The sequence below is a fragment of the Neoarius graeffei genome, chromosome 21 (genome assembly GCF_027579695.1).
Source record: "Neoarius graeffei isolate fNeoGra1 chromosome 21, fNeoGra1.pri, whole genome shotgun sequence".
Classification (NCBI taxonomy): Eukaryota; Metazoa; Chordata; class Actinopteri; order Siluriformes; family Ariidae; genus Neoarius; species Neoarius graeffei.
Genome location: NC_083589.1, coordinates 14,763,766 through 14,788,177, shown reverse-complemented (window position 1 = coordinate 14,788,177; position 24,412 = coordinate 14,763,766). Strand labels below are relative to the sequence as shown.

Here is a 24,412-nt window from a genome sequence, read left to right as displayed (position 1 = left end):
GAAGGAAATAGTGATGGGTAGGGCAGGGTAGGGATGAAGGGTCCTTTTTGACACCCCCCCCCCCCCCCCCCCCCCCATCTCCTCATTTCTGGTCCAATCCATTAAAAATGTCACACTGGTGCAAAAACTCAAGGTGGGCAATTCCAGGACCCATGCTATGTGACACATCACAAGCTACCCCTGGTTGAACCGAGAAGTACCATATACCAAACAAGTGTTTTGTATTTCAGTAAGCAGTGAGAGAGAGAGAGAGAGAGAGAGAGAGAGAGAGAGTTTGGTGCTTAGTAAAATAAAATAGCTGAAAAGTGAAGAAAAATAAAGAGCCTGTTTTTGAGTTTTTCCAATGCTGTCTCCTCATTTCCAGTCCAACCTATGAAAAGTGTCACATTCTCTACTTATAAGCAATCCTTTTCTCTGTAGCATGGTGAGTTTCACATTGTTTGGAGATGGCCTTATAACCCTTCCCAGATTAATGATCAGCAACAGTTGCTTCTCTGGGCTCATACCTGATGTCTTCTTTTTGCCATGACACACACCTGAGTGCTCTAGAACGCCCAACTGCCAAAAGATCTGCTTTTATACTTCTTGAGGATGAACTAATCTTGTATCTTTTATTAGTAACATGTTGCTCCTAATTATTCTCTTAAAAGTATTCTCTTACTTTGTGAAAGTCGGAAGGTTATACTTATTTTTTCTAACCTGGTTTTTGAATGTTGGGTTGCTTTTGGGGGAAAAAGTTAATACATGATTCAATCTTTTGTTGTTGTCATGGTCATCACCTGAGGTTATTGGCTTGTTTATAGGAGTTGGTCAGGACCAATCCAAACAATCAAGATGTCTTTACATAACTGAATTTTAACAATGGCCCTCCTGTAATCTCAAGGATTTTTTTCTGAATCTTTCCTGAATATACTCCAGTGCCACTGGTTTCAGTATTCCAGTTTCTTACTACTGTCAACTGTCTTAAAAATGTGACTTGTGATTTGCAGATCAATATTGATGACAACGGTGAGAATCCATATCCAGTGAATGACTTCCCAGGTACCACAGCACTTGTTTTATAATGAAAGAATAATGTATCTGATGTTCTTAATGATAAGGTGAATAAAAACTTGTTCCATTATCAAATCTATCTATCTATCTATCTATCTATCTATCTATCTATCTATCTATCTATCTATCTATCTATCTATCTATCTATCTATCTATCTATCAACAATTTGGCAATACAAACAAAATGTACTGTAATACATTTCAACTTTACCATCAGTTTCGCCATTTTAACCTGGATCCACTATTTGAAATTATTTATTTATTTATTTTACCAGTTTTACTTACACACACACACACACACACACACACACTTTTTTCCCCTTTGTGGAACCAGGTTCATGAACTGCAATAATGGTTTCCTTCCAGAATTATTGGAGTATGCCAATGGGCTATATTCATAGTTGAGTAGGCTACTAATATCAAAATCATGATTGTGATCATTACTTAACCTATGTAGTTTATAAAAGACACCCATTAAGTTTTGCTCATCCTCTTTCCTAATATCATCTTGCTGAGGAGCAGAAGAAATATATTTATTCCAAATACTAAAGAAGGCAATATCTTCTGTGATGTGATCAAATGAATAATAGCAGCCAAAAGAGAAAAGGTGTGAATGAGCACCTTTGCTGGGTTGTATAGCATTACTAGATGAGTTGGCAGCAGGCACTGGCCAAATGCCAGAGCTGTTTGTAACAATACATGCACCCACTGATGTGGAAATATTAGGTGGCAGTTACTCACCTTTTCTGTCTTATTTAGTCCAGCTACCATAGAGTTTAGCCAACCTAAACATTTATTGCATGTCAGACTAAAATGAGTAAACCCAATTAGAAAAAGAAGAAACATTTATTTGTCACATGCACACAAGCACAGTGAAATTCATCCTCTGCATTTAACCCATGTGAAGCAGTGAACACACACATGCACACATACACAAGTGAGCAATGAGCACACACACATACCCAGAGTAGTGGGCAGCTATGCTACAGCACCCAGGGAGCAGTTGGGGGTTAGGTGCCTTGCTCAAGGGCACTTCAGCCCAAGGCCACCCCATGTTAACCTAACTGCCTGTCTTTGGACTGTGGGGGAAACCGGAGCACTTGGAGGAAACCCATGCAGACATGGGGAGAAAGGCCCCACAGAAAGGCCCCTGTCAGCCACTGGGCTCGAACCCAGAACCTTTTTGCTGTGAGGTGACAGTGCTAACCACTACACTACGATGTTGCCCTGGTGGTTTATCTAAAACTGGTTCATCTAAAACTGTTGCACTGGTTTATTACTTTACTCACCTTTTGTGTCTTATTATGGTGTGATTTTGTGTCTTAACCTTGGTGTGAAGAACTTCAAAACATGGGTGTCATAAAGACAATTTAAATTCTCCCCTTTTCAAGCCTGGTCCTTCTCTTCCACCTTAGGAGAGGATGATGATGAGGAGCCAGACATGCCAGTGGGTCCAAGGCCAAGGCCTCTTTCAGACATTCATCTGAAGGAGAAGGCTATTCCTATGCCTGAAGCAAGAGCCTTCTTCATCTTCAGTCATACAAACAAGTAAAAGAGTCTCTGCTTAGAGTCAGTGTCTCTGACAAATGCACACCCTGGTTTTCTTTGCACTAGCACCACAAACATACACTACAAGATAAAGGTTTGGAGATGACACCAACCAAATAAACATGAATATCTGCACCAACATTGATTCTTAGTTTATTATTATTATTATTATTGTTATTATTATTATTAATATGTTAGCTTTACAGGATGACATAAATAACATACCCTTATACAAAAGTAAGTCGAGAGGTTATCACATGACTTATGATAAAGGAATGAGACAATACACCAAAGCCAGGATACGAGACATACAGTGTCTTGCAAAAGTATTCATCTCCCTTGGTGTTTGTCTTGTTTTATCACATTACAAGCTGGAATTAAAATGGATTTTTTGGGGGTTAGCACCATTTGATTTACACAACATGCCTACCACTTTAAAGGTGCAAATTGTTGTTTTGTTGTGACACAAACAATAAGATGAAAAAAACAGAAATCTGGAGTGTGCATAGGTATTCACTCCCCAAAGTCAATACTTTGTAGAGCCACATTGTGCTGCAATTAAAGTTGCAAGTCTCTTGGGGTATGTCTCTATTAGCTTAGCACATCTAGCCACTGGGATTTTTGCCCATTCCTCAAGGCAAAACTGCTCCAACTCCTTCAGATTAGATGAGTTGCATTGGTGTACAGCAATCCTCAGGTTATGCCACAGATGCTCAATTGGATTGAGCTGGGCTTTGATTAGTCCATTCCAAGACATTTAAATGTTTCCCTTTAAAACAGGACAAACACCGAAGGGGATGAATACTTTTGCAAGACACTGTATCCCTATACAAGCGTCACAAGACAATGCTGAAGCAAAAACTATATTAAATTTTAAAGACCTTTGTTTTGTAATGACAATAAATCAGCTACAACTACAATACAATGCATCAATACATTATACTGTAAGAAAAGTAGATAAGGATGTAATTTCCCACTATTATTAGCATGTTATTTGAATCTTTTCAGTGTCATAAATGTATATTCAGGCAATGTTATTAATATGGAGAGAGTGTTCAATGGTAGATTGTGTCATATATGATTAGACTAAATAACAAATTAGTGTCACCACCACTCTTTCTGCTGTCTGACATTCATCTTAAAAGCATGCCAATTTACAGATGAGGAAAAAAAAAAGTATATTTCCTTATCTTACCAAAATTAATGTTTTACACTATTACGAGAGCAACATATGACATGTTTCTGGGACAGTTTTTAGATACATTTTTAGATGTGACTGTAACTTACATCAAGTATAACATACATGATTTGATTTTAACCGGTGTTTCAAATTGTGATCAAGCCAGCCTCAGTCTAAACTGGACTGTACATACAGTATCTTGCAAAAGTATGCATCCCCCTTGGTGTTTGTCCTGCATTATAAATTGGAATTAAAATGGATTTTTGGGGGGTTAACACCATTTGATTTACACAACATGGCTGCCACTTTTAAAGGTGCATTTTTTTTTTTATTGTGACACAATTATTAAGATGAAAAAACAGAAATCTGGAGTGTGCATAGATATCCCCCCCCATTCAACACTTTGTAGAGCCGCCTTTTGCTGCAATTACAGCTACAAGTCTCTTGGGGTATGTTTCTATTAGCTTAGCACATCTAGTCATTGGGATTTTTGCCCATTCCTCAAGTCAAAACTGCTCCAACTCCTTCAAGTTAGATGGGTTGTATTGGTGTACAGCAATCTTCAAGTTATGCCACAGATTTTTATAACCCAGCCCTGATCTATACTTCTCCACAACTTTGTCTCTGACCTCTTTGGAGTGCTCCTTGGTTTTCATGTTGCTTGCTTAGTAGTGTTGCAGAGTCAGGGACAGATCGATTTATACAGACATGTGACAGTTCATGTGATACTTCGATTGCACACAGGTGGATCTTAATCAAATAATTATGTGACTTATGAAGTTAATTGTTTGGATCAGCTCTTGTTTAGGGGTTTCATATGAAAGGGGGTGAATACTTATGCATACTCCAGATTTCTGTTTTTTTTTCTCATCTTATTGTTTGTCACAATAATAAAATAATAATAATTGCACCTTTAAAGTGGTAGGCATGTTGTGTAAATCAAATGGTGCTAACCCCCAAAAATCCACTTTAATTCCAGCTTGTAATGCGACAAAACAGGACAAACACCAAGGGGGATGAATACTTTTGCAAAGCATTGTATATACAGTGGCACAGTAACTACCTTCAAATGGCTACACTGTGAATTCTGGATAGTGTAATAATTGTGAACAATAGTGTATGATGGGCCATGTCATTATTATTATTAATATTATTATTATTATTAAGTTCACAGAAACAAGGCTTGTGTTTGACACGTCATAATGTTTCCTTCTGATTAGCAGAATTTATTTATTTATTTATTTTATTTTTTTTTAACTATTAAGTGACTATACTTTGAGGCAGTTTGGTTACCACTCACAAATGTCATGCTTTGTATGCTACTAGCGCTTGTGTGTAAGAAGACATAGAGCTCATCATGAATATTAGACTGAAATATCATGATGCACCTCAGAGAAGTAATTTCGTCTAGCCAGTATTTTGTATTGTGATATACGAGAGAAAATTCTGTTTTATGCTACTATAATATACTACTATTTCATTAATTTCTTGAATAGCCCTATAATTTCTGGCAGTTGAAAGTCACAAAGATACGGACATCCTGTGTACAGTCTAGCAGTTTGTTTGTTTGTTTTTTGAGTGGTTTTGATGTACCTCTGTTCAATTGTATTTGACACAAGAGATGTTTCTCATGAGTGAAATGAACACATAAGATAATATCATTAACTAACAACATAGAGTAATCGAGCATGCAGTGCTTTGTGTGGCTTTACATGTACCTTTTCTCAACTGTGTTCAAGGTAATGTCATTTAACCAGGGCAGACTTCAAAGTTTGCCCAACTGTTTCTAAGAAAACACAAAAAGACCTGAAACTAGCTCAGAAATGTGGGTACTGGAAAAGGAAGCATCTTTTTGTCTTTTTCTCAAAAATTGCATGGTGATACAGTGGGGCAAAAAAGTATTTAGTCAGCCACCAATTGTGCAAGTTCTCCCACTTAAAAAGACGAGAGAGGCCTGTAATTTTCATCATAGGTACACTTCAACTATGAGAGACAGAAATGGGGGGAAAGAATCCAGGAAATCACATTGTAGGATTTTTAATGAATTAATTGGTAAATTCCTCGGTAAAATAAGTATTTGGCCACCTACAAACAAGCAAGATTTCTGGCTCTCACAGACCTGTAACTACTTCTTTAAGAGGCTCCTCTGTCCTCCACTCATTACCTGTATTAATGGCACCTGTTTGAACTCGTTATCAGTATAAAAGACACCTGTCCACAACCTCAAACAGTCACACTCCAAACTCCACTATGGCCAAGACCAAAGAGCTGTCAAAGGACACCAGAAACAAAATTGTAGACCTGCACCAGGCTGGGAAGACTGAATCTGCAATAGGTAAGCAGCTTGGTGTGAAGAAATCAACTGTGGGAGCAATTATTAGAAAATGGAAGACATACAAGACCACTGATAATCTCCCTCAATCTGGGGCTCCACGCAAGATCTCACCCTGTGGGGTCAAAATGATCACAAGAATGGTGAGCAAAAATCCCAGAACCACACGGGGGGACCTAGTGAATGACCTGCAGAGAGCTGGGACCAAAGTAACAAAGGCTACCATCAGTAACACACTACGCCACCAGGGACTCAAATCCTGCAGTGCCAGACGTGTCCCCCTGCTTAAGCCAGTACATGTCCAGGCCCGTCTGAAGTTTGCTAGAGAGCATTTGGATGATCCAGAAGAGGATTGGGAGAATGTCATATGGTCAGATGAAACCAAAATAGAACTTTTTGGTAAAAACTCAACTTGTCGTGTTTGGAGGAGAAAGAATGCTGAGTTGCATCCAAAGAACACCATACCTACTGTGAAGCATGGGGGTGGAAACATCATGCTTTGGTGCCGTTTTTCTGCAAAGGGACCAGGACGACTGATCCGTGTAAAGGAAAGAATGAATGGGGCCAAGTATCATGAGATTTTGAGTGAAAACCTCCTTCCATCAGCAAGGGCATTGAAGATGAAACGTGGCTGGGTCTTTCAGCATGACAATGATCCCAAACACACCACCCAGGCAACGAAGAAGTGGCTTCGTAAGAAGCATTTCAAAGTCCTGGAGTGGCCTAGCAACAGTGTGTGAAAACCTTGTAAAGACTTACAGAAAGTGTTTGACCTCTGTCATTGCCAACAAAGGGTATATAACAAAGTATTGAGATGAACTTTTGTTATTGACCAAATACTTATTTTCCACCATAATTTGCAAATAAATTCTTTAAAAATCAGACAATGCGATTTTCTTGATTTTTTTTCTCATTTTGTCTCTCATAGTTGAGGTATACCTATGATGAAAATTACAGGCTTCTCTCATCTTTTTAAGTGGGAGAACTTGCACAATTGGTGACTAACTAAATACTTTTTTGCCCCACTGTATATGGAAAAATGAAGTTGTAGATAATTAAACTTGCTGGTATAAGGGGCTGCTTTTCCCCTTTAATTAATTTAATTAACAAACATGTTGCATTATGGTTGCTGTTATTGGTAAATTGACTTCTGATTTGCTTTCTACTTGTATATTTCCCTAAATTACTTAATGCAGATGTATCGGATTGCAGTTCAAGAAACTAACTCACTCATTCAAACATTCCTGCAATGAATCAGTGAACACTGATACCCTCTTCTTTTGCTCCTTAGGTTTCGAGTTTTGTGTCATAGGATTGTCAACCACAATATCTTCACCAATCTCATCCTCTTCTTTATTCTGCTAAGTAGTATTTCTCTGGCTGCAGAGGACCCAGTAAAAAGTGACTCATTCAGGAATCAGGTACATGTATATGTGTACATGTTCATGCCCAGGCATGTGTTACATGTTATCTTCATGATTTGCCACTGATATGTGCTTGTGTATTTTATCCTTACAGATTCTAGGTTATGCAGATCATGTTTTCACAGGTCTTTTCACGATAGAAATCATATTAAAGGTGAAATAACTTCTTAACTCACTGGCATCATATCACATCTCCCTGATCTGCCCACATTCCCTCTGTCTTTTTATCACTCACAAGCTTTATTCTTTCATTCTTACATCATATGTCACAAATGTACATTTGATTACTCTTATTTTCATTGGCTCTGGCCTCTCCTGTGTGCAGATGACAGCATATGGAGCATTCCTCCATAGGGGTTCTTTCTGTCGTAATTATTTCAACATTCTTGATCTGGTGGTGGTCAGTGTCTCTCTCATCTCTTCTGGGATTCAGTGAGTACAAACCCAATCTAATATGCCTAATTATGTCTTCACCAAAATGAGCATACTTCATAATGTATGGGCATGAACAACATTTAGGTGTATGTCTATCATCTACTATCTGTCTGAATTACCTACCACCTGCTATCTGTCTTATATCCAGGTTTATTTTAAAGCTTTGTCTCAACAGTTTTATTAAACAGGAAAGCTTGGATGACAGTGATCCAAAATAATAATTAATTTACAAGACATTTAAAATACAAATATACAAAGAAATTAATACCAATGAAGAAAGCATGCCAATTACTAAAGACTAAAAATATGAGTAGAATCCACATGCTGTGTACTTTGCCAAAGTATTTACATATTTTTATATAACCAAATTCTGATAAGGTCAGCTTCGCTATACCTTTGTTGTGCCCCACAGGTCAAGTGCCATTAATGTTGTGAAGATTTTGAGAGTTCTTAGAGTCCTCAGACCTCTGAGAGCCATTAACAGAGCCAAGGGCCTCAAAGTGAGTCAAGCTGTCTCTCTCTCACTCATACTCACTCACTCTCTCTCACACACACACACACACACACACACACATTCTCTCTCTCACTCACTTTCTCTATCTCTGTAAATTCACAGCATGTAGTCCAGTGTGTATTTGTAGCAATCCGCACCATCGGGAACATTGTTATTGTCACCACTCTGCTGCAGTTTATGTTTGCTTGCATTGGTGTGCAACTATTTAAGGTGAGAACACACACAAACCATTCTGTATACAGTTTAAATATATCTTTAAACACAAGACACCCCAATTAGCAATAGCTAATATATCTCCTGGAAAGCATTGCTTTCACTAAAGATGATTAATTTTGTCTGTTCTGACTTTCAGGGCAAGTTCTACTATTGCACAGACTCTTCTAAACAGACCGAGACAGAATGCAGGTAAAAGTCTAGAAACAGTATACAGCAGGAGATTTCACTAAAAATTTTACAGGTCCAACTACATGCTCAAAATTCATTACTTACAAAAGGTCTGAATAAGCAACTAACATGATTAATTGGTGACAAGAATTACCCTTTAATGCTTCACCATTAGTTATTAGTTTATGGATATAGATGTAGTTAGAGGTGGTTCTGTGTTATTGTGCACTGGCACTGGTGTCAGGTTTGCAGGTGACAGATGTATGTAAAAGCAGAAATGAATGTATTAAAAGTACACAGGCAAACAAATTCCAATTGTTAGGCAAAGGCAGAATCCAAAAACAGGCAATGGTCAGGCAAATAGTTTATCAGAGGCAATATCAAAAGGCAAAGTCCAAAAACACAAAGTCAAACCCCAGAAACAGCAGTGCAATAAAACCAAAGTCTTGGTACAGACATGATGAACTGAGCATTTACTTTGCAATGGGGTCTGAAAACTAAAGTCCTTTTATAGTGTACTGTGGTGATTGTGAACAGGGTCATGAATTCAATAATCAGGTGACTGAGCAGTGAGGTGTGCGGTGGGTGCTGTAGTCCACCATGGACTAAAGCACCCACCGCACACCTCACTTCAGCCATGGTTGAAGGCCGCTGTGAAACATGTTAACTTGAGGTGGGTGCAGTCATGACAACTGAAGAATACCACAGGCTCAGAAAGTGAGTGTGCATGGCTGTTGTGTTTTTTTTTTTTTTTTGGCTCTTTATTTTTTTTAATTAAATCTCATTCCTACAGATGATTCCAAGATGGTGGTGCGCATAGTTGCAGTGGCTTACGGCTCTCCTTTTCAGTGCTCTTTTTTTTTTTGTTTTTGTATTTCTTTCTTGCTTGTTTGTGCACCATCGGTTCCGTGAACATCCAGTACACCCGCCAGACACTTTTGGCCATCGGTGACCAACACCAGATGTTTCGAGTGACTTTCACTACACGCATAACATCCCAGATGACATAGCGAGACCACCGGGCTCTCCATGGATTGTTGTCGGGTCTAGGAGGTGGCGCAGACGGAGGAGGGAGAGGAAGCAGAAGCGGGGCCGCAGGTCTGGTGCTATGCTAAGGCTAAGAAAACAACCACACAAGCCACCTCGACCAAGCCTGTATCTCTCCAATGCCAGATCCCTGGTGCATAAAAGGAATGAATTGGAATTACAACTTGCTGGAAATCGCTATGTTCGTGACTGCTGTGTTTTAATTATTATCGAAACCTGGCTTCATCTGGAAATACTCGATGCTAGCTTGCAGCTAGCAGGTTGCACTCTGCTCCGCTGGGACAGGACTGAGGACTCCAGTAAGAGCAGAGGAAGGGGGCTCTGTATTTATGTGCAAGATAATTGGTGTAACAACGGAACAATTACAGACAAACACTGTTCCCCAGACATCAAGTACATGTCTGTAAGATGCCGGCCTTTTTTTTCTACCAAGAGAGCTAACTGTAGTGATTGTCACAGCTGTGTATATTCCACCCGACGCCTGTGTAAACACAGCGCTCTCTCTCCTGCTGAACATCATAAACGAGCAGCAGCGAGCTCACCCTGACGGTGTTCACATAATCGCAAGAGACTTTAATAAGGCCATCTTGAAGACTGTACTGCCGAAGTTTTACCAACATGTTAAGTGTTCTGCTAGAGGGGAGAACACTCTGGATTATGTTTACTCCAACATCAAGCATGCGTACAGAGCCATACCCCTTCCCCACCTCGGCCAGTCAGACCATCTTTCCTTCCTGCTCTCCCCAGCCTACACCCCCCTCAGACGCAGAGCCAGGCCCACCACAAGGACTATCACAACCTGGCCTGACAACGCACTCTCCAAACTACAGGACTGCTTTAAACGGACAGACTGGGACTTATTTGAACACCAGGAGCTGGAGACATTCGCAGGAATGGTGCTGGACTATATCAAGTTCTGCATTGGGAATGTGACGGTGGATAAAAACATCCGGGTTTTCCCAAACCAGAAACCCTGGATGACCAGCCAGGTCCACTCACTCCTCAGGGCTCGCGACGCTGCCTTCAGGTCAGGTTACAGAGCTCTGTACAGAGCCGCTCAAGCTAATTTGAAAAGAGGAATAAATAAAGCCAAGGCAGACCATAGGCTGCGTATAGAGTCCCACCTGTCCAGCAACAACACACGGGAGGTGTGGCAGGGCATACAAGACATCACAAACTTCAGAGACTGTGATGTGTCAACAGGAGACTGGAGTGCGCCACTGGCAGAGGAGCTAAATTGCTTCTTTGCTCACTTTGAAACATCTCAGCAGCACTCATCTGCTCCAGCCCTGCCCCCACCACCACACAGTTCCTATACCACTCCATTCACTGTACAGGAGCACGATGTCAGACGGGTGCTCCTGGCAGTGAACCCCAAGAAAGCTGCCGGCCCAGATGGTGTACCTCATAAGGTGCTCAGAGCGTGTGCCCACCAGCTCACCCCTACCTTCACCAGGATCTTTAACCTGTCCCTGGCTCAGGCAGTCATCCCTGCAACAATAATCCCAGTGCCGAAGAAGTCTCCCGTCACCAGCCTAAGTGATTACTGTCCCGTGGCCCTCACCCTGGTAATCATGAAGTGCTTCAAGAGACTAGTTCTTCAGCACATCAAGGACCACCTTCCCCCAGACTTCGACCCCTACCAGTTTGCATATTGCACGAACAGATCCACAGAGGACGCCATCGCCGTAGCTCTCCACTCTGCGCTGAACCACCTGGAGCAGCAGCAGAGCTACGTCCGCATACTCTTTGTGGATTACAGTTCAGCTTTTAACACAATAATCCTGGACATCCTTATCAGAAAACTGGACAATCTCGCCCCCCCGTGCCCGGATAAAGGACTTTCTTACCAACCGGCCCCAGACTGTGAGACTTGGCCCTCACTTCTCCTCCACCTGCACATTGAGCACCGGCTCTCCACAGGGCTGTGTGCTGAGCCCTGTCCTGTACTGCCTCTACACCCATGACTGTAGTTCGACCCACAACAACCTCGTCGTCAAGTTTGCTGATGACACCACAGTGGTCGGACTCATCTCAAAGGGAGACGAGGCAGCCTACAGAGAGGAGGTCCTGAAGTTGGCAGCCTGGTGTTCAGAGAATAACCTCACTCTGAACACCAAGAAAACCAAAGAGCTCATCGTTGATGTGGAGGTTCTAGTACAAGGGTGGAGCACAGAAGACGGCAGGACAGAGTACAGGTTGATATATAGCGTTTTATTGCTACACTTTTAAGTCTAACAATTAGGGAATTTACAGACACACACACACTCAGCGTCTGGTTCGGGGAAGAGCTCCCTCTGCTCTCGCTCTCCCTCCTTAAGTAGGGCGCGGTCACTGGGAAGACACACAAACACAGGTTAATTGCTCTCAGGTGTAGTGATTCTGCTACTTGCCTTCCCTGACTCTGCCCCCCTGTCACAGACCGGCACTTGACCACGCCCCCGCTGCCACATACCCCCACCGCCCGACTCAGGCCGGGCGGTAGGGCTGCACAATTATGGAAAAAATGATAATCACGATTATCTTGATCAAAATTGTAATCACGATTATTAATCACGATTATTCTTGATGTTAGGGAAATCACTTAAATTTTATTTCACTATATTCAAACAAACAATATGAACAGCTTTCAGTGCAGAATGAAATTTAAAAGAGAAATTCTGATTTCCAAATGACAAATAAATGAAATTTATCCAAGAAATTACCAAAGGATGAAGGAACTGAAAACTCAATTGCAACAATTACATAGCATTATACTGAGGCTGAATCCAAAATATGTCCAAATAACAGAACTTGAGCCCTTTCAAGGGACAAACTCCTCCTCACCTCCCCCTGCTTCTTCAGACACAGATTGACTCTGTTGTTCCGACATAGATAGCTTTTCTCTCTCAGCTCAATCTGTTACCTACTCTCACACTATCACCCCTTGAAGAAGATACCACTGCACTGAAGCTCTGCGCACTTGGCTTGCTTGCTTATTTAGGCGGAGTAATGAAACCTTACATGCGTCGGTTCGCCCCCTAATGGTTTGGCGGAGTACTGGTCAAAAAGTGCTTGATGATATGCAGCAGAGCTCGCATTTTAAATGGAAATAAATCGCGATTTTCATTTAATTTAATCATGGCAGCCAAAATCGCGATTTTCGATTAAATTCGATTAATTGTGCAGCCCTACTGGGCGGCCGTCCGGCCTGCAACCGACTCCCCCCCCCGACAAGAGAGGAAGTCTGCCACGACCATCTGCACCCCTGGCCTGTGGACCACCTTGAAATTAAAGGGTTGGAGTGCCAGATACCAACGGGTGATCCGCGCGTTGGCATCTTTCATGCGGTGGAGCCACTGGCGGGGCGCGTGGTCCGAACAGAGGGTGAAAGAGCGTCCCAGCAGGTAGTAACGGAGGGCAAGGACCACCCACTTGATCGCCAAGCACTCTTTCTCTATGGTGCTGTAGCGCCCCTCACGCACCAACAGCTTCCTGCTGATGTACAAGACTGGGCGGTCCTCCACCTCCTGGGACAAAACAGCCCCCAGCCCTCTGTCCGACGCATCTGTCTGCAACATAAAGGGGAGAGAGAAGTCAGGGGAGTGTAAAAGTGGCCCCCCACACAGTGCAGCCTTTACCTCAGAGAAGGCCCGCTGGCATTGCTCCGTCCACTGGACCGGATCTGGTGCCCCCTTTTTAGTCAGATCAGTCAGCGGGCTGGTGACGTCCGAATAATTAGGTATAAACCTACGGTTATAGCCAGCCAGCCCCAGGAACTGTCTCACCCCCTTTTTGGTCTTGGGCCTCAGGCAGGCCGCAATTGCTGCCGTCTTATTAATTTGGGGACGCACCTGCCCGTTGCCCAAGTGGAAGCCAAGATACCGTACTTCCACCCGCCCAATCGCACACTTCTTTGGGTTGGCTGTGAGCCCCACTCGCCTCAGCGACCTAAGGATGGCCCTCAGATGTTCGAGGTGCCTCAGCCAGTCATTACTATAGACGATGATGTCATCGAGGTAAGCGGCCACATAAGTGGCGTGGGGGCGGAGGACCCTGTCCATCAGCCACTGAAACGTAGCGGGTGCCCCGAACAGCCCGAAAGGAAGTGTGACAAATTGGTGTAATCCGAATGGTGTGGAAAAGGCCGTTTTTTTCTCGGGATAGTGGAGTCAAGGGGATCTGCCAGTATCCCTTTGTCAAATCCAGCGTCGAATAAAAGCGAGCCGTGCCTAGTCGATCGAGCAACTCATCAATCCGAGGCATTGGGTATGCGTCAAATTTAGACGCCACGTTGACTTTTCTATAGTCCACACAGAACCGGACCGACCCGTCGGCCTTGGGTACCAAATCCACCGGGCTGCTCCAGTCACTGTGGGACTCCTCAACGATGCCCATTTTCGAACATGGCCTCGAGTTCTTCCTGAACCACCTTTTTTTTGTGTTCGGGTAGCCTGTAAGGGCGGCTACGCACTACCACCCCCGGGGGCGTCTCTATGTGGTGCTCTATGAGGTCAGTGCGACTGGGCAGGAGCGAGAACACATCTGAAAACTCAGTCTGCAACTGGGCGACCTCCGTGAATTGGGTCGAGGAGAGGTGGTCTCCACAGGGGACCGGAGGGATACATGATGCTAATGCCCCTTTCTGAACCTCTGGCCCCAGCTCCGCCTTCTCCGGAACCACCGACACCAACGCCACGGGGACCTCCTCATTCCAGAGTTTAAGCAGGTTGAGGTGGTAAATCTGTAGCACCCCACCCCTGTCTGTTCGCCTCACCTTGTAGTCGACGTCCCTGACTCGCCGTGTGACCTCAAAGGGTCCTTGCCACTTGGCGACCAATTTGGAGCTCGACATGGGCAACAGTACGAGTACCTTATCTCCCGGTGCGAACTCTCTAAGGTGCGTACCCTTGTTGTACAGGCGGGTTTGCCATTCTTGGGCCTGCCGCAAATTCTCCTGGGTTAGGTGGGTGAGGGTGTGGAGTTTTGTGCGCAGGTCCATAACATATTGAATTTCATTTTTGCTTTGTGAAGGTCCCTCCTCCCAATTTTCCCACAGCACATCTAGAATGCCGCGCAGCTTGCACCCATATAATAATTTGAACAGGGAGAACCCCATGGAGGCTTGGGGGACCTCTCGCACTGGAAACAGCAAGGGCTCGAGCCACTTATCCCAATTACGTGCGTCCTCACTTACGAACTTTTTAATTATGTTCTTGAGGGTGCGGTTGAACCGTTCAACTAAACTGTCTGTTTGTGGGTGATACACGCTGGTGCGGATTGGCTTAATCCCCAATAACCCATACAGTTCGCGCAGTGTCCGTGACATAAACGTGGTGCCTTGATCAGTCAGAATCTCTTTCGGGATTCCAACTTGGGAGATAACGCGGAAGAGCACCTCCGCAATACTGCGTGCTGAGATATTGCGCAGAGGCACTGCTTCCGGGTATCGCGTTGCATAGTCCACCAGAACTAATATAAAGCGGTATCCTCATGTCGACCGATCTAATGGCCTGATGAGATCCATCCCAACTCTTTCAAACAGGGTCTCGATTAATGGTAGGGGGCGCAAAGGCACTTTTGGAATGGCCGCTGGATTTACTAACTGGCATTCGCGGCACGCCGTACACCACCTACAAATGTCGCCGTGATTCCCTGGCCAATAGAATCGGGCCATTATTCGGGCTAGTGTCTTATCCTGCCCTAAGTGTCCAGCTATGGGATTAAAGTGAGCCGCCTGGAATACCAATTCCCGGTGGCTCTTTGGAATTAAAAGCTGCATGACTTGCTCTTTCGTCTGAGTGTCCTGCGTCACTCGGTATAATCTATCCTTCATAATAGAAAATAGGGGAAAGACGGGGTGTCGTTCAGCGGGAGCCGTTGACCATCGATTACTCTCACTTGGTCAAATGCATGCCGCAGAGTCTCGTCTCGCGACTGTTCTAACGGGAAATCTACGAGGGATTCCCCGAGAGAGACAGGAGGAGCCTGTGGCTCCTCACTCTGACGCGGAGGTGACGTAGACGGCTCTGTGACAGCTGCTCCCGCCAAGGCGACACCGGGACCTCCCCCTGCTGAAGTATGGCAGGACCCACTCGCCACTAAACGGCTCATCAACTCCTCGAATCCTGGCCAATCAGTCCCCAAAATTATCGAGTGGGTGAGGCGAGGATTAACCGCCGCCTTTACTATGAATTTTTCCCTTCGGAAAAAAATGTAGACCGACACCAAAGGGTATCTGTGAACATCCCCGTGCACACACAACACCTTCACTCCTTGTGCTCCCCCCAATGCCTCGTTGTGCACCAGGCTTTGGTGAATTGAGGTTTGATTACACCCGGAATCCACCAACGCCTGATATGTATCCCCTTGAATACTCACCGGTATGCAATATGCTCCGGCCCGATCGAGGGCGGCTTCTGGCGCGTCGGGGATCCGAACCACCATGCCCACCTCCATTGCCATGCACTGCTGTTGGAGGTGGCCCGGCTCCCCGCAGTGCCAGCAAACCGGCCCGGGCTTTCTCTCTGCACCAGTGTTCTGGGGCTCACTCACCTGAGGGGGGGGAGAGACAGACACAGAAGGGAGAAATGGGAGGGCACCGCGGGCGTGGCAGGCCGGCTGGGGTCGTGCCAGCCCCCGCCTCCGCGGTGGGGGAGTGGGGCGAGGATGGGACACAGGAGGAGGGGGAGAGAGAGAAGAGGAGAGAAGAGAAGAGGCTGTCTGCTGTCCTGCCGCTGGAACAGCCGCCAAATGGTCCTCCGCCAGCTTGGCCTGATCCAGCAATGCCGGGCGGTGGCACTGGACCCACTCCGCGGTTCCTGTTGGCACGTGCGCGATGAACTGCTCCAACACTACCTGGTCGATGATCCCCCTCGGCGTCGCAGTTGTCGGCCCTCAGCCACCGCCAGCAGGCGTCCCGGAGTTGCTGGCCAAACACGAACGGCCGGCCGACTTCCTCCAAGTGCAAAGTGCGGAAGCGCTGGCACTGCTGTTTGGGGGTGCGCCCCACACGCTGGAGGACGGCCCGGCGAAGGTCTGCATAGGCCAGCCGGCGGTTGGCGGGGAGCTGTAGCGCTGCCAGCTGCACCTCTCCCATTAGCAGGGGGAGGAGGCACACCGCGCGCTGATCCATCGGCCACCCCGAGGTCTCCGCGACTTGTTCAAAGAGCGTGATGAAAGCCTCGGGGCCATCCTGCGGGCCCATCTTTGTCAGGGTGAGGGGGGACGGGCCCGCGGTGGGAGCGCTGGTAGACTCTGCCGACGCGAGAAGGTGCCGGAACACCTGTCGATCCTCTTGCTGGGCCAACACCAGAGCCTCAAAACACTGCTCCTGCTCCTTACGGAGTGTGACTAGCGCCTGGTGCTGGCTTTGCTGGGCTGTGGCAAGGGCGTGGACCAGGTCGGCGAACAGGAAAGACTCCATGGGGCGGTTCGGCATCTGCACTCCAGATCCCGGGTTTCGGCACCACTGTGGCGGTTCTAGTACAAGGGTGGAGCACAGAAGACGGCAGGACAGAGTACAGGTTGATATATAGCATTTTATTGCTACACTTTTCAGTCTAACAATTAGGGAATTTACAGACACACACACTCGGCATCTGATTCGAGGAAGAGCTCCCTCTGCTCTCGCTCTCCCACCTTAAGTAGGGCGCGGTCACTGGGAAGACACACAAACACAGGTTAATTGCTCTCAGGTGTAGTGATTCTGTCACTTACCTTCCCTGACTCCGCTCCCCTGTCACAGACCAGTGCTTGACCACGCCCCCGCTGCCACAGTTGACTTCAGGAATCACAGCACTGACCTAGCCCCCCTTTACATCAATAACGAGTATGTGGAGAGGGTCCACACCTTCCGGTTTCTCGGCGTCCTCATCTCCGCCAACATCTCCTGGTCAGAGAACATTACAGCAGTCATTAAGAAGGCTCAGCAGTGGCTACACTTCCTGAGAGTCCTCAGGAAGCACAACCTAGACTCCAGCTTGCTTCTGACCTTCTACTGCTCATCCATCGAGAGCCTGCTGACATACTGTATCACAGTATGGTACGGCAGCTGCACTGCTGCAGACAGGGAGAAGCTCCAGAGAGTAGTAAAGGCAGCACAGAAGTTCATCGGCTGCCCTCTCCCCTCCCTGATGGACATTTACACCTCCCGCTGCCTGAGCAGAGCTAAGAACATGATCAAGGACAGCTCCCACCCTGGCTTTGATCTGTTTGACCTGTTGCCCTCAGGGAGGGGCTGCAGGTGCATCAGGACAAAAACATTCAAAAACAGCTTCTTTCCAAAAGCCATAACCACCCTGAACTCGAATATGCTCTGACTTTATAGTCTAACCCCCCTGTGTAATACTTCATAATATGCAATACTTTATTTTATAATGTGAAACACAACACATACGCCTCAGGACTGTGCACCTTACCCCCCCCCCCCACACACACACCCTCACCTTCCCCACCCTTTCTTCTCTACACACTGTTTGCACTGTTATTGGAGTTGCTTTTAATCTCATTGTACATGGGTATAGTGACGATAAAGGCATTCTATTCTAAAAAAAAAGTTGATCAATTCCACCCATTCCTGCTGTTTTTTTTATTTGAACCTGCCTGCTATATTTTCTAACACATTTATTTTTTCATGACGCCAATATATGAGAAATGATTAATTTAAGACAAGGTGACTCTGCATGAGAGCAGGCACACCACAGGAAAAAAATTGCATATGGTCACGGAGTTGCGTAGAGCAGCACAAGCAAACTCTACTGCATGTGTTTCCTCTGGGTGCTTCAGTTTCCTCCCACAGTCCAAAGATATGCAGATTTGGTCAACTGGCTACCCTAAATTACCCAAATGGTGGTGCAGCAGCAGCAGCAACAACCACCACCACCTTTATTACCCTTATTAACGCTATTTACTGTACATTTGTGAATATATATTTTTCATAAGTTTTAATAAAAATAGACTGAGGGCACTGGCAACCTGAAATAACCCTAGATGGCTAAAAATGCCAGGTTGTCAGCTTTAAGGAAAGGTCAGACATTAACTGAGTGTGAATGGCTGTCTGTATCTCTGTGCTAGCTCTGCTATAGATTGACAACCGTTCTGGGGTAGCTTCTCAAGACAAGACAATAAGCCTTTATTTATTTCACACATACACTGAAGCACAGACTTAAGCACAGTGAAATTCCTCCTCTGCATTTAACCCATCTGAAGCAGTGAACACATGCATGCACATACAAGTGAGCAATGTCTCTTGCCCAATGTTAGCTGGGATTACCTCCAGCTCACCTGTGACTTACAATGAATAAACAGTATAGAAATTGAATGAACAAATATCATGCAGTTTATCAATCAGCTCAGCAGCACTGAGCCAGTCACACTTACTACATGAAGAAAAGAATTTCACTGTGCTGTGATTTGTGTGTCTGACTGTGCCATCCACCTCAGGGGAGGCACCATGCTGCCATGCAATTGCATCTACCTCCTTTCAGCCACAGAAACTCAAGCTATGGATGAGTACATAGATGAAACCCTGAATCAATAGTACATTTTCCAGCCTCAGCCAACTTCTTCCTTGTTGAGAAGAAAGTGGTGGTCTTCGGCCCTACACTGATTAATGTGGATTTAACCAAATCATGGTCAAATGTTGCTGCTTGCTCCCATTTGTTTCATTGATACTGGAACAGCTTCATAATGCAAAGATTTTCACAAAGCTGGACTGATGCAGTGCATATAACCTTATCTGCATCCAAGAGGGTGCTGAGTGTTAAACAGTACCGCCTCTGGCACTTCAAGTACTGTGTGATGCTACATGATCTTACTTTGGCTCCAGCAGTGTTCTAGTGCCTTATTAATGATGTACTATGTGATATGCTAGGCAGGTTTGTTATTGCTTATATAGACAGCACACTCATTTATGCCCCCTCCAAAGAGACTCACATGGACCATTTAACCCAGGTGCTTAAATGCTTGGAGAATACGCTCTATAGCAAAGAGGAAGATGTGAATTTAATGCAATTTCAATCTAATTTCTAGGATACATTATTAGCCCCAAGGGAGTTGTTATGCATGAAGCTAAAGTTTCAGCAGTCAAGGACTGGCCAATATCAATGACTGTGTAGGAGCTACAGTGCTTTCTGAAGTTTGCAAATGTCTACATGGTTTATTCAGGGTGTCCGCTTCATCAGGGCCCCCACACAGATTTGCTCAATAAAGAGCTGCAAAATCTCAGATGGAGTACATAAGGTTAACAAGCAGCTTAAATAAACTTTCACTACAAATCCTGTCTGATATTCCAAACAATTCATTGTATACATTGATAGAGAAAAGCCCAAACTCCATCCAATGGCTTTGTTCTCCAGGAAGTCTTCTCCTACAGAATGAAATTATGACATTGCATTAGAGAATTCCTGGCCATGAAATTTGCACTGGAAGAGTAGCTGGAAGGAGATAAATATCCATTCATGATCTACATATATTACAAGAACCTGGAATATATAAAGACCTCACAAAGACTGAATCCACGACAGGCAAGGTTGGTGCTCTTCTTCTCAAGGTTCTAGTTTAGATCATCTCAGATCATCCTTGCTCAAAGAACACCAAAGCAAATTCCTTTTCATCCAGCCCCTTCTCAAAAGTGCAGTGAAGAGTTAAATTTACCATGGCCCCAGTTTGTCCTCACCGGTGAGCTGGACAAAGAAATCAACATGGCCCGAGAACAAGCCTCCCACTCAGTTCACATCTCGACTATGGGGAGACTTCTGGCAGAAACTGGGAGTATCAGTCAACCTACAAACCAGTGGACAATGGATTTCCCTGCAGTCAATGAATGGTTTCAACAAAGCAAACAAGTGTGGAAAGATACCCACCAACACCTCAAATAAGTAGCACTGGTAAAGATTTCACAGACCAACACTGGGGTAAGACCTCTCCCTCTCTCTCTGAGCCTGGTGATAGGGTCTGGCTCTTCACCAATGACATCTGTGTCACCCAGGATTGCAAGAAATAGTCTCACTGATACATTGGACCATTCAAAATACTGCAAAGAATCAGCAATGTCATGTACAACCTTAATCTGCAATTCCATTGCTGCCTTGCACCCTCCTTTTATGTTTCATGCCTCAAATCTGTCAAACCTGGTCCCCTGGTCAAAGAAGTTCCTTCACACCCCTTGAAACAGAAGGACAGCCCACTTACATTGTTAGGTCAGAGATTTAGCATCTCTTCCTCTTGCCCCAACTGGAGCGATTACCCTCTCGCAGATCAGTTCCCTCGTGTCACCCAGAGCTCTGGGGCGAATCGTGAAACAAGACGGGAACCCAGAAATTAGTTTCACCATCTCTATTCACAGCTTCGCCGAAAGACAAAAGATTACAGACGAATTTATATGCATGTGTGTGCGTGTGTGGGTGTGTGTGTGAGTGAGGAGACCTTGGTCTGAGCAGGTCACATCTTAATTATGTCAATAAGCAAAATATTCTGATAGGATGTTCAGACAGATATCAAAGGCCATTTCTTATCAATAATGTTCTGATGTACAGCCTATTCTTAAGATAGAACACAGCCTTACGACAGAAATGGAATTTTAAAACAATGTCTAGCTGACCAGAAGGTCATTTTTAACTGTTTCTAGCTGAACAGAATAAATCCTTTACAATTATTAAGAATAAATCCTTACAATTAAGAATAAATCCTTACAATTTCCCCTCTTTGATACTAGATTAGATATAACTAGTATCACACCCCAGTATTCTGATCATATATGTAATTACATCGAGAATTAGGATTAGATGTATGCTTGAGTTAATCCTTGCTCTTCTTGACATGTATTGGTGCTCAGAGGGCGGGCATGCCCTATCAGCCCTTGTCCCACCTCACCGGAGCTTAGAGAAACTCAAAGCCTCTTAATTTGTCCCAAATACACGCTACTTCCTTCAGAGTAATTTGTTCTAAAACAATGAGGGAAAATGAAATTAAAGGGCATATTGACCTGCAGAGTAGTGAGAACAGAGTCCTGTAAGACAATGGCAGGGGTTTCCGTGCTAGATACTGAAGAAGTCTGGTTTAGCATTGCATAATACAGAGCTTCAGAGCATAGAGGCAAAGGTGGACATGTAATAATGGTAGAAGACGGCATTAGATGACAGACATAACTTTCATTTGTGTGCGCTCGTGCAGTCCAGTTAGCGAATTGCCAAAAGATGTTGTCTCGAGGTCCAGCTCGAGTGGGTAACCCTGCTCCGAGCAGCAGTAGAATGGCCACGAAGCTCATGATGAGGATTTTCATGGTTGTAGTGAGGATGATTGGTCCCAGACGGGGCGCGAGATCTCTTCCCCTCTTTGTTCATGGCTTCTTGCAGGAAGTGATCTGAAGATCCTCAGCTCCTGCAGGATCCCTGTACAGACTTTAGAGAGGAGAGAGACTAGAGAGGGACACAGAGAAAACGTTAATAGCAAACTTGTCATTGTAACACAGCTTTGTTATGGGGTCTTCTTCAATCGCGTGGCATGGATCCACTGTGGAAAAAGGTCAGTTAAAACAGCAGTACGAGTAATGGTGACTATTTCTGCAGGCCCACTATATCTAGGTTCTCCCAATTGTCCAAATCGTTTAAAAAGTCACACCAGCACCTTGTCTCCCACGTGAAAGGGGTGTGTGGGTGCTGCTGGTGGAGACGATATTGTACTATTGACCTTGGTACAAATTTTATGCAACTTGTCTATAAGGGCTGCAGAATACTCATCCATATGTGTTTTCAAATCAGAGGTACCCAGAGACGGAGTTCCCTTCTTCCAGGGGAGAGGGAAAGGTCTTCCAAAAATAATTTCATAGGGGGAGTATCCCCCTAGGCTAGGTCTTGGTGTCATACGAATTTCAGCCAGAGTGGCTGGCAATAAGTCTACCCAATTCTTCGAACCTGTGGCCTGCATGGCCTTAGTTAGTTTGTCTTTCAATGTTCGATTAGTACATTCTACGATACCAGAGGATTGAGGGTGGTACAGAATGTGAAAACGCCAGTTTAGTGAGAGATACTTGCAAAGGTTTTGTGTGACTTTCGAGGTAAAAGGGGTACCTTTGTCTGAGTCTATGGCGTCTGGAACCCCATAACGAGGTATTATTTCTTTTGCCAGAATACGAGTAACTACCTTTGTGTTTTCTCAAGAACAGGGAAAGGCTTCTACCCATTTAGAGAATTTGTCCACAATCACCAGGAGATATTTAAATGGCCCGCAGGGAGGCATATGTGTGAAGTCAATTTGCCATTCTAGGAACAGAGACATAGGTATGGGTAAACACTCATGTTCCGCGCCTGCTTTAGAGGGGGTTATTTTGTGCACAGATGAGGCATCTCTCGAGGATTGAGTCCACCGAGCTGTTTAAATTGGCTATACAAAAAAGTTTGTTCATGTCCCCCTTCATCCCCCTTCGTGCGCGATGTGTCACGCCGTGAAATTCGCGCATAAGAAAGGGAAGGCAATGAGATGGAAGACAAAGGCGGCCATCCTGACTGTACCATAGGCCATCAGAGGCAACATAAGTGCCTTGTAAATGCCAAAAGGCAGAGTCATTTGGAGAGGCTGAAGCCTGTAAAGAAAAAAGATCTAAGTCAGGAATCAGCGCGCTGGCGAGGCAAGAGGTATTACACGGCAAAGGATCTAGACCAGGAGACATGACACCAGAGGCAGCAGCAAGTTTTGCAATACGATCAGCAAGAGAATTACCCATGATTTCAGGTGTGTTTCCCGAGGCATGCGCCTTAGTTTTAACTATGGCGAGTGACCTAGGGAGATGACAAGAATCAATGAGATTTTGTACTAAGGTAGAGTGAGAAATGGGCTTCCCATCTGTGGCATGGAAGCCTTGAGACTGCCAAATCTTCCCAAAATCATGAGCCACACCAAAGGCGTAACGAGAGTCTGTGTAGATTGTGACATCCTTGCCCTGAAACAAAATACAGGCACGCGTAAGAGCATACAATTCAGAACTTGATGTGACGAGTGCAAGATCAGTGAGTGAGACAAAACCAATTTTTCTGCATCTAAAACCATCAGAGCACATGCGGCGACAGCCCTTAGACACGCAGGTAAGCCTTGAGCAACAGTGTCTAATGTTTTAGATAAAAACGCACAAGGACGCACCCCCCCATGCTCCCGGACCAACACCGCAGAGGCTGTGCCTTGGTGTTCACAGGCATAGAGATGGAAGGGCTTGGAGTAATCAGGTAAACCCAGGGCCGGGGTGGAACAAAGAGCTCTTTTGAGGGAGTGATAAGCGTCCACCATAGCGTCAGTCCAGGTCAAAGGGTGTTGCAGTGGATCATGATGAGAGATTGCAGAACAGAGAAACTTGTCATATAAAGAGCAGTCAGGGATCTATTGTCTGCAGTAATTGATAAGACCCAGGAAATCCATCAGTGCATGTTTAGTTGCAGGGCGCTTTGTGTCTAGAATCACCCGCACCCGATCAGATGACAGCTTACGACAACCTTGTGAAAGTTCAAACCCCAAATACTTAACAG

General features: G+C 44.8%; 1 protein-coding gene across 1 annotated transcript in view; it reads left to right on the top strand.

Moving 5' to 3' along the window:
* Window positions 1–24,412, top strand: part of cacna1c (calcium channel, voltage-dependent, L type, alpha 1C subunit) — an 880,695-nt gene that overhangs the window by 455,356 nt on the left and 400,927 nt on the right. The window contains exons 18-25 of the mRNA XM_060902748.1: window positions 990–1,041; window positions 2,469–2,601; window positions 7,405–7,534; window positions 7,632–7,691; window positions 7,863–7,969; window positions 8,385–8,472; window positions 8,589–8,696; window positions 8,839–8,891. Coding sequence (XP_060758731.1) covers window positions 990–1,041; window positions 2,469–2,601; window positions 7,405–7,534; window positions 7,632–7,691; window positions 7,863–7,969; window positions 8,385–8,472; window positions 8,589–8,696; window positions 8,839–8,891 — 731 coding nt within the window. The remainder of the gene's footprint in view (window positions 1–989; window positions 1,042–2,468; window positions 2,602–7,404; window positions 7,535–7,631; window positions 7,692–7,862; window positions 7,970–8,384; window positions 8,473–8,588; window positions 8,697–8,838; window positions 8,892–24,412) is intronic.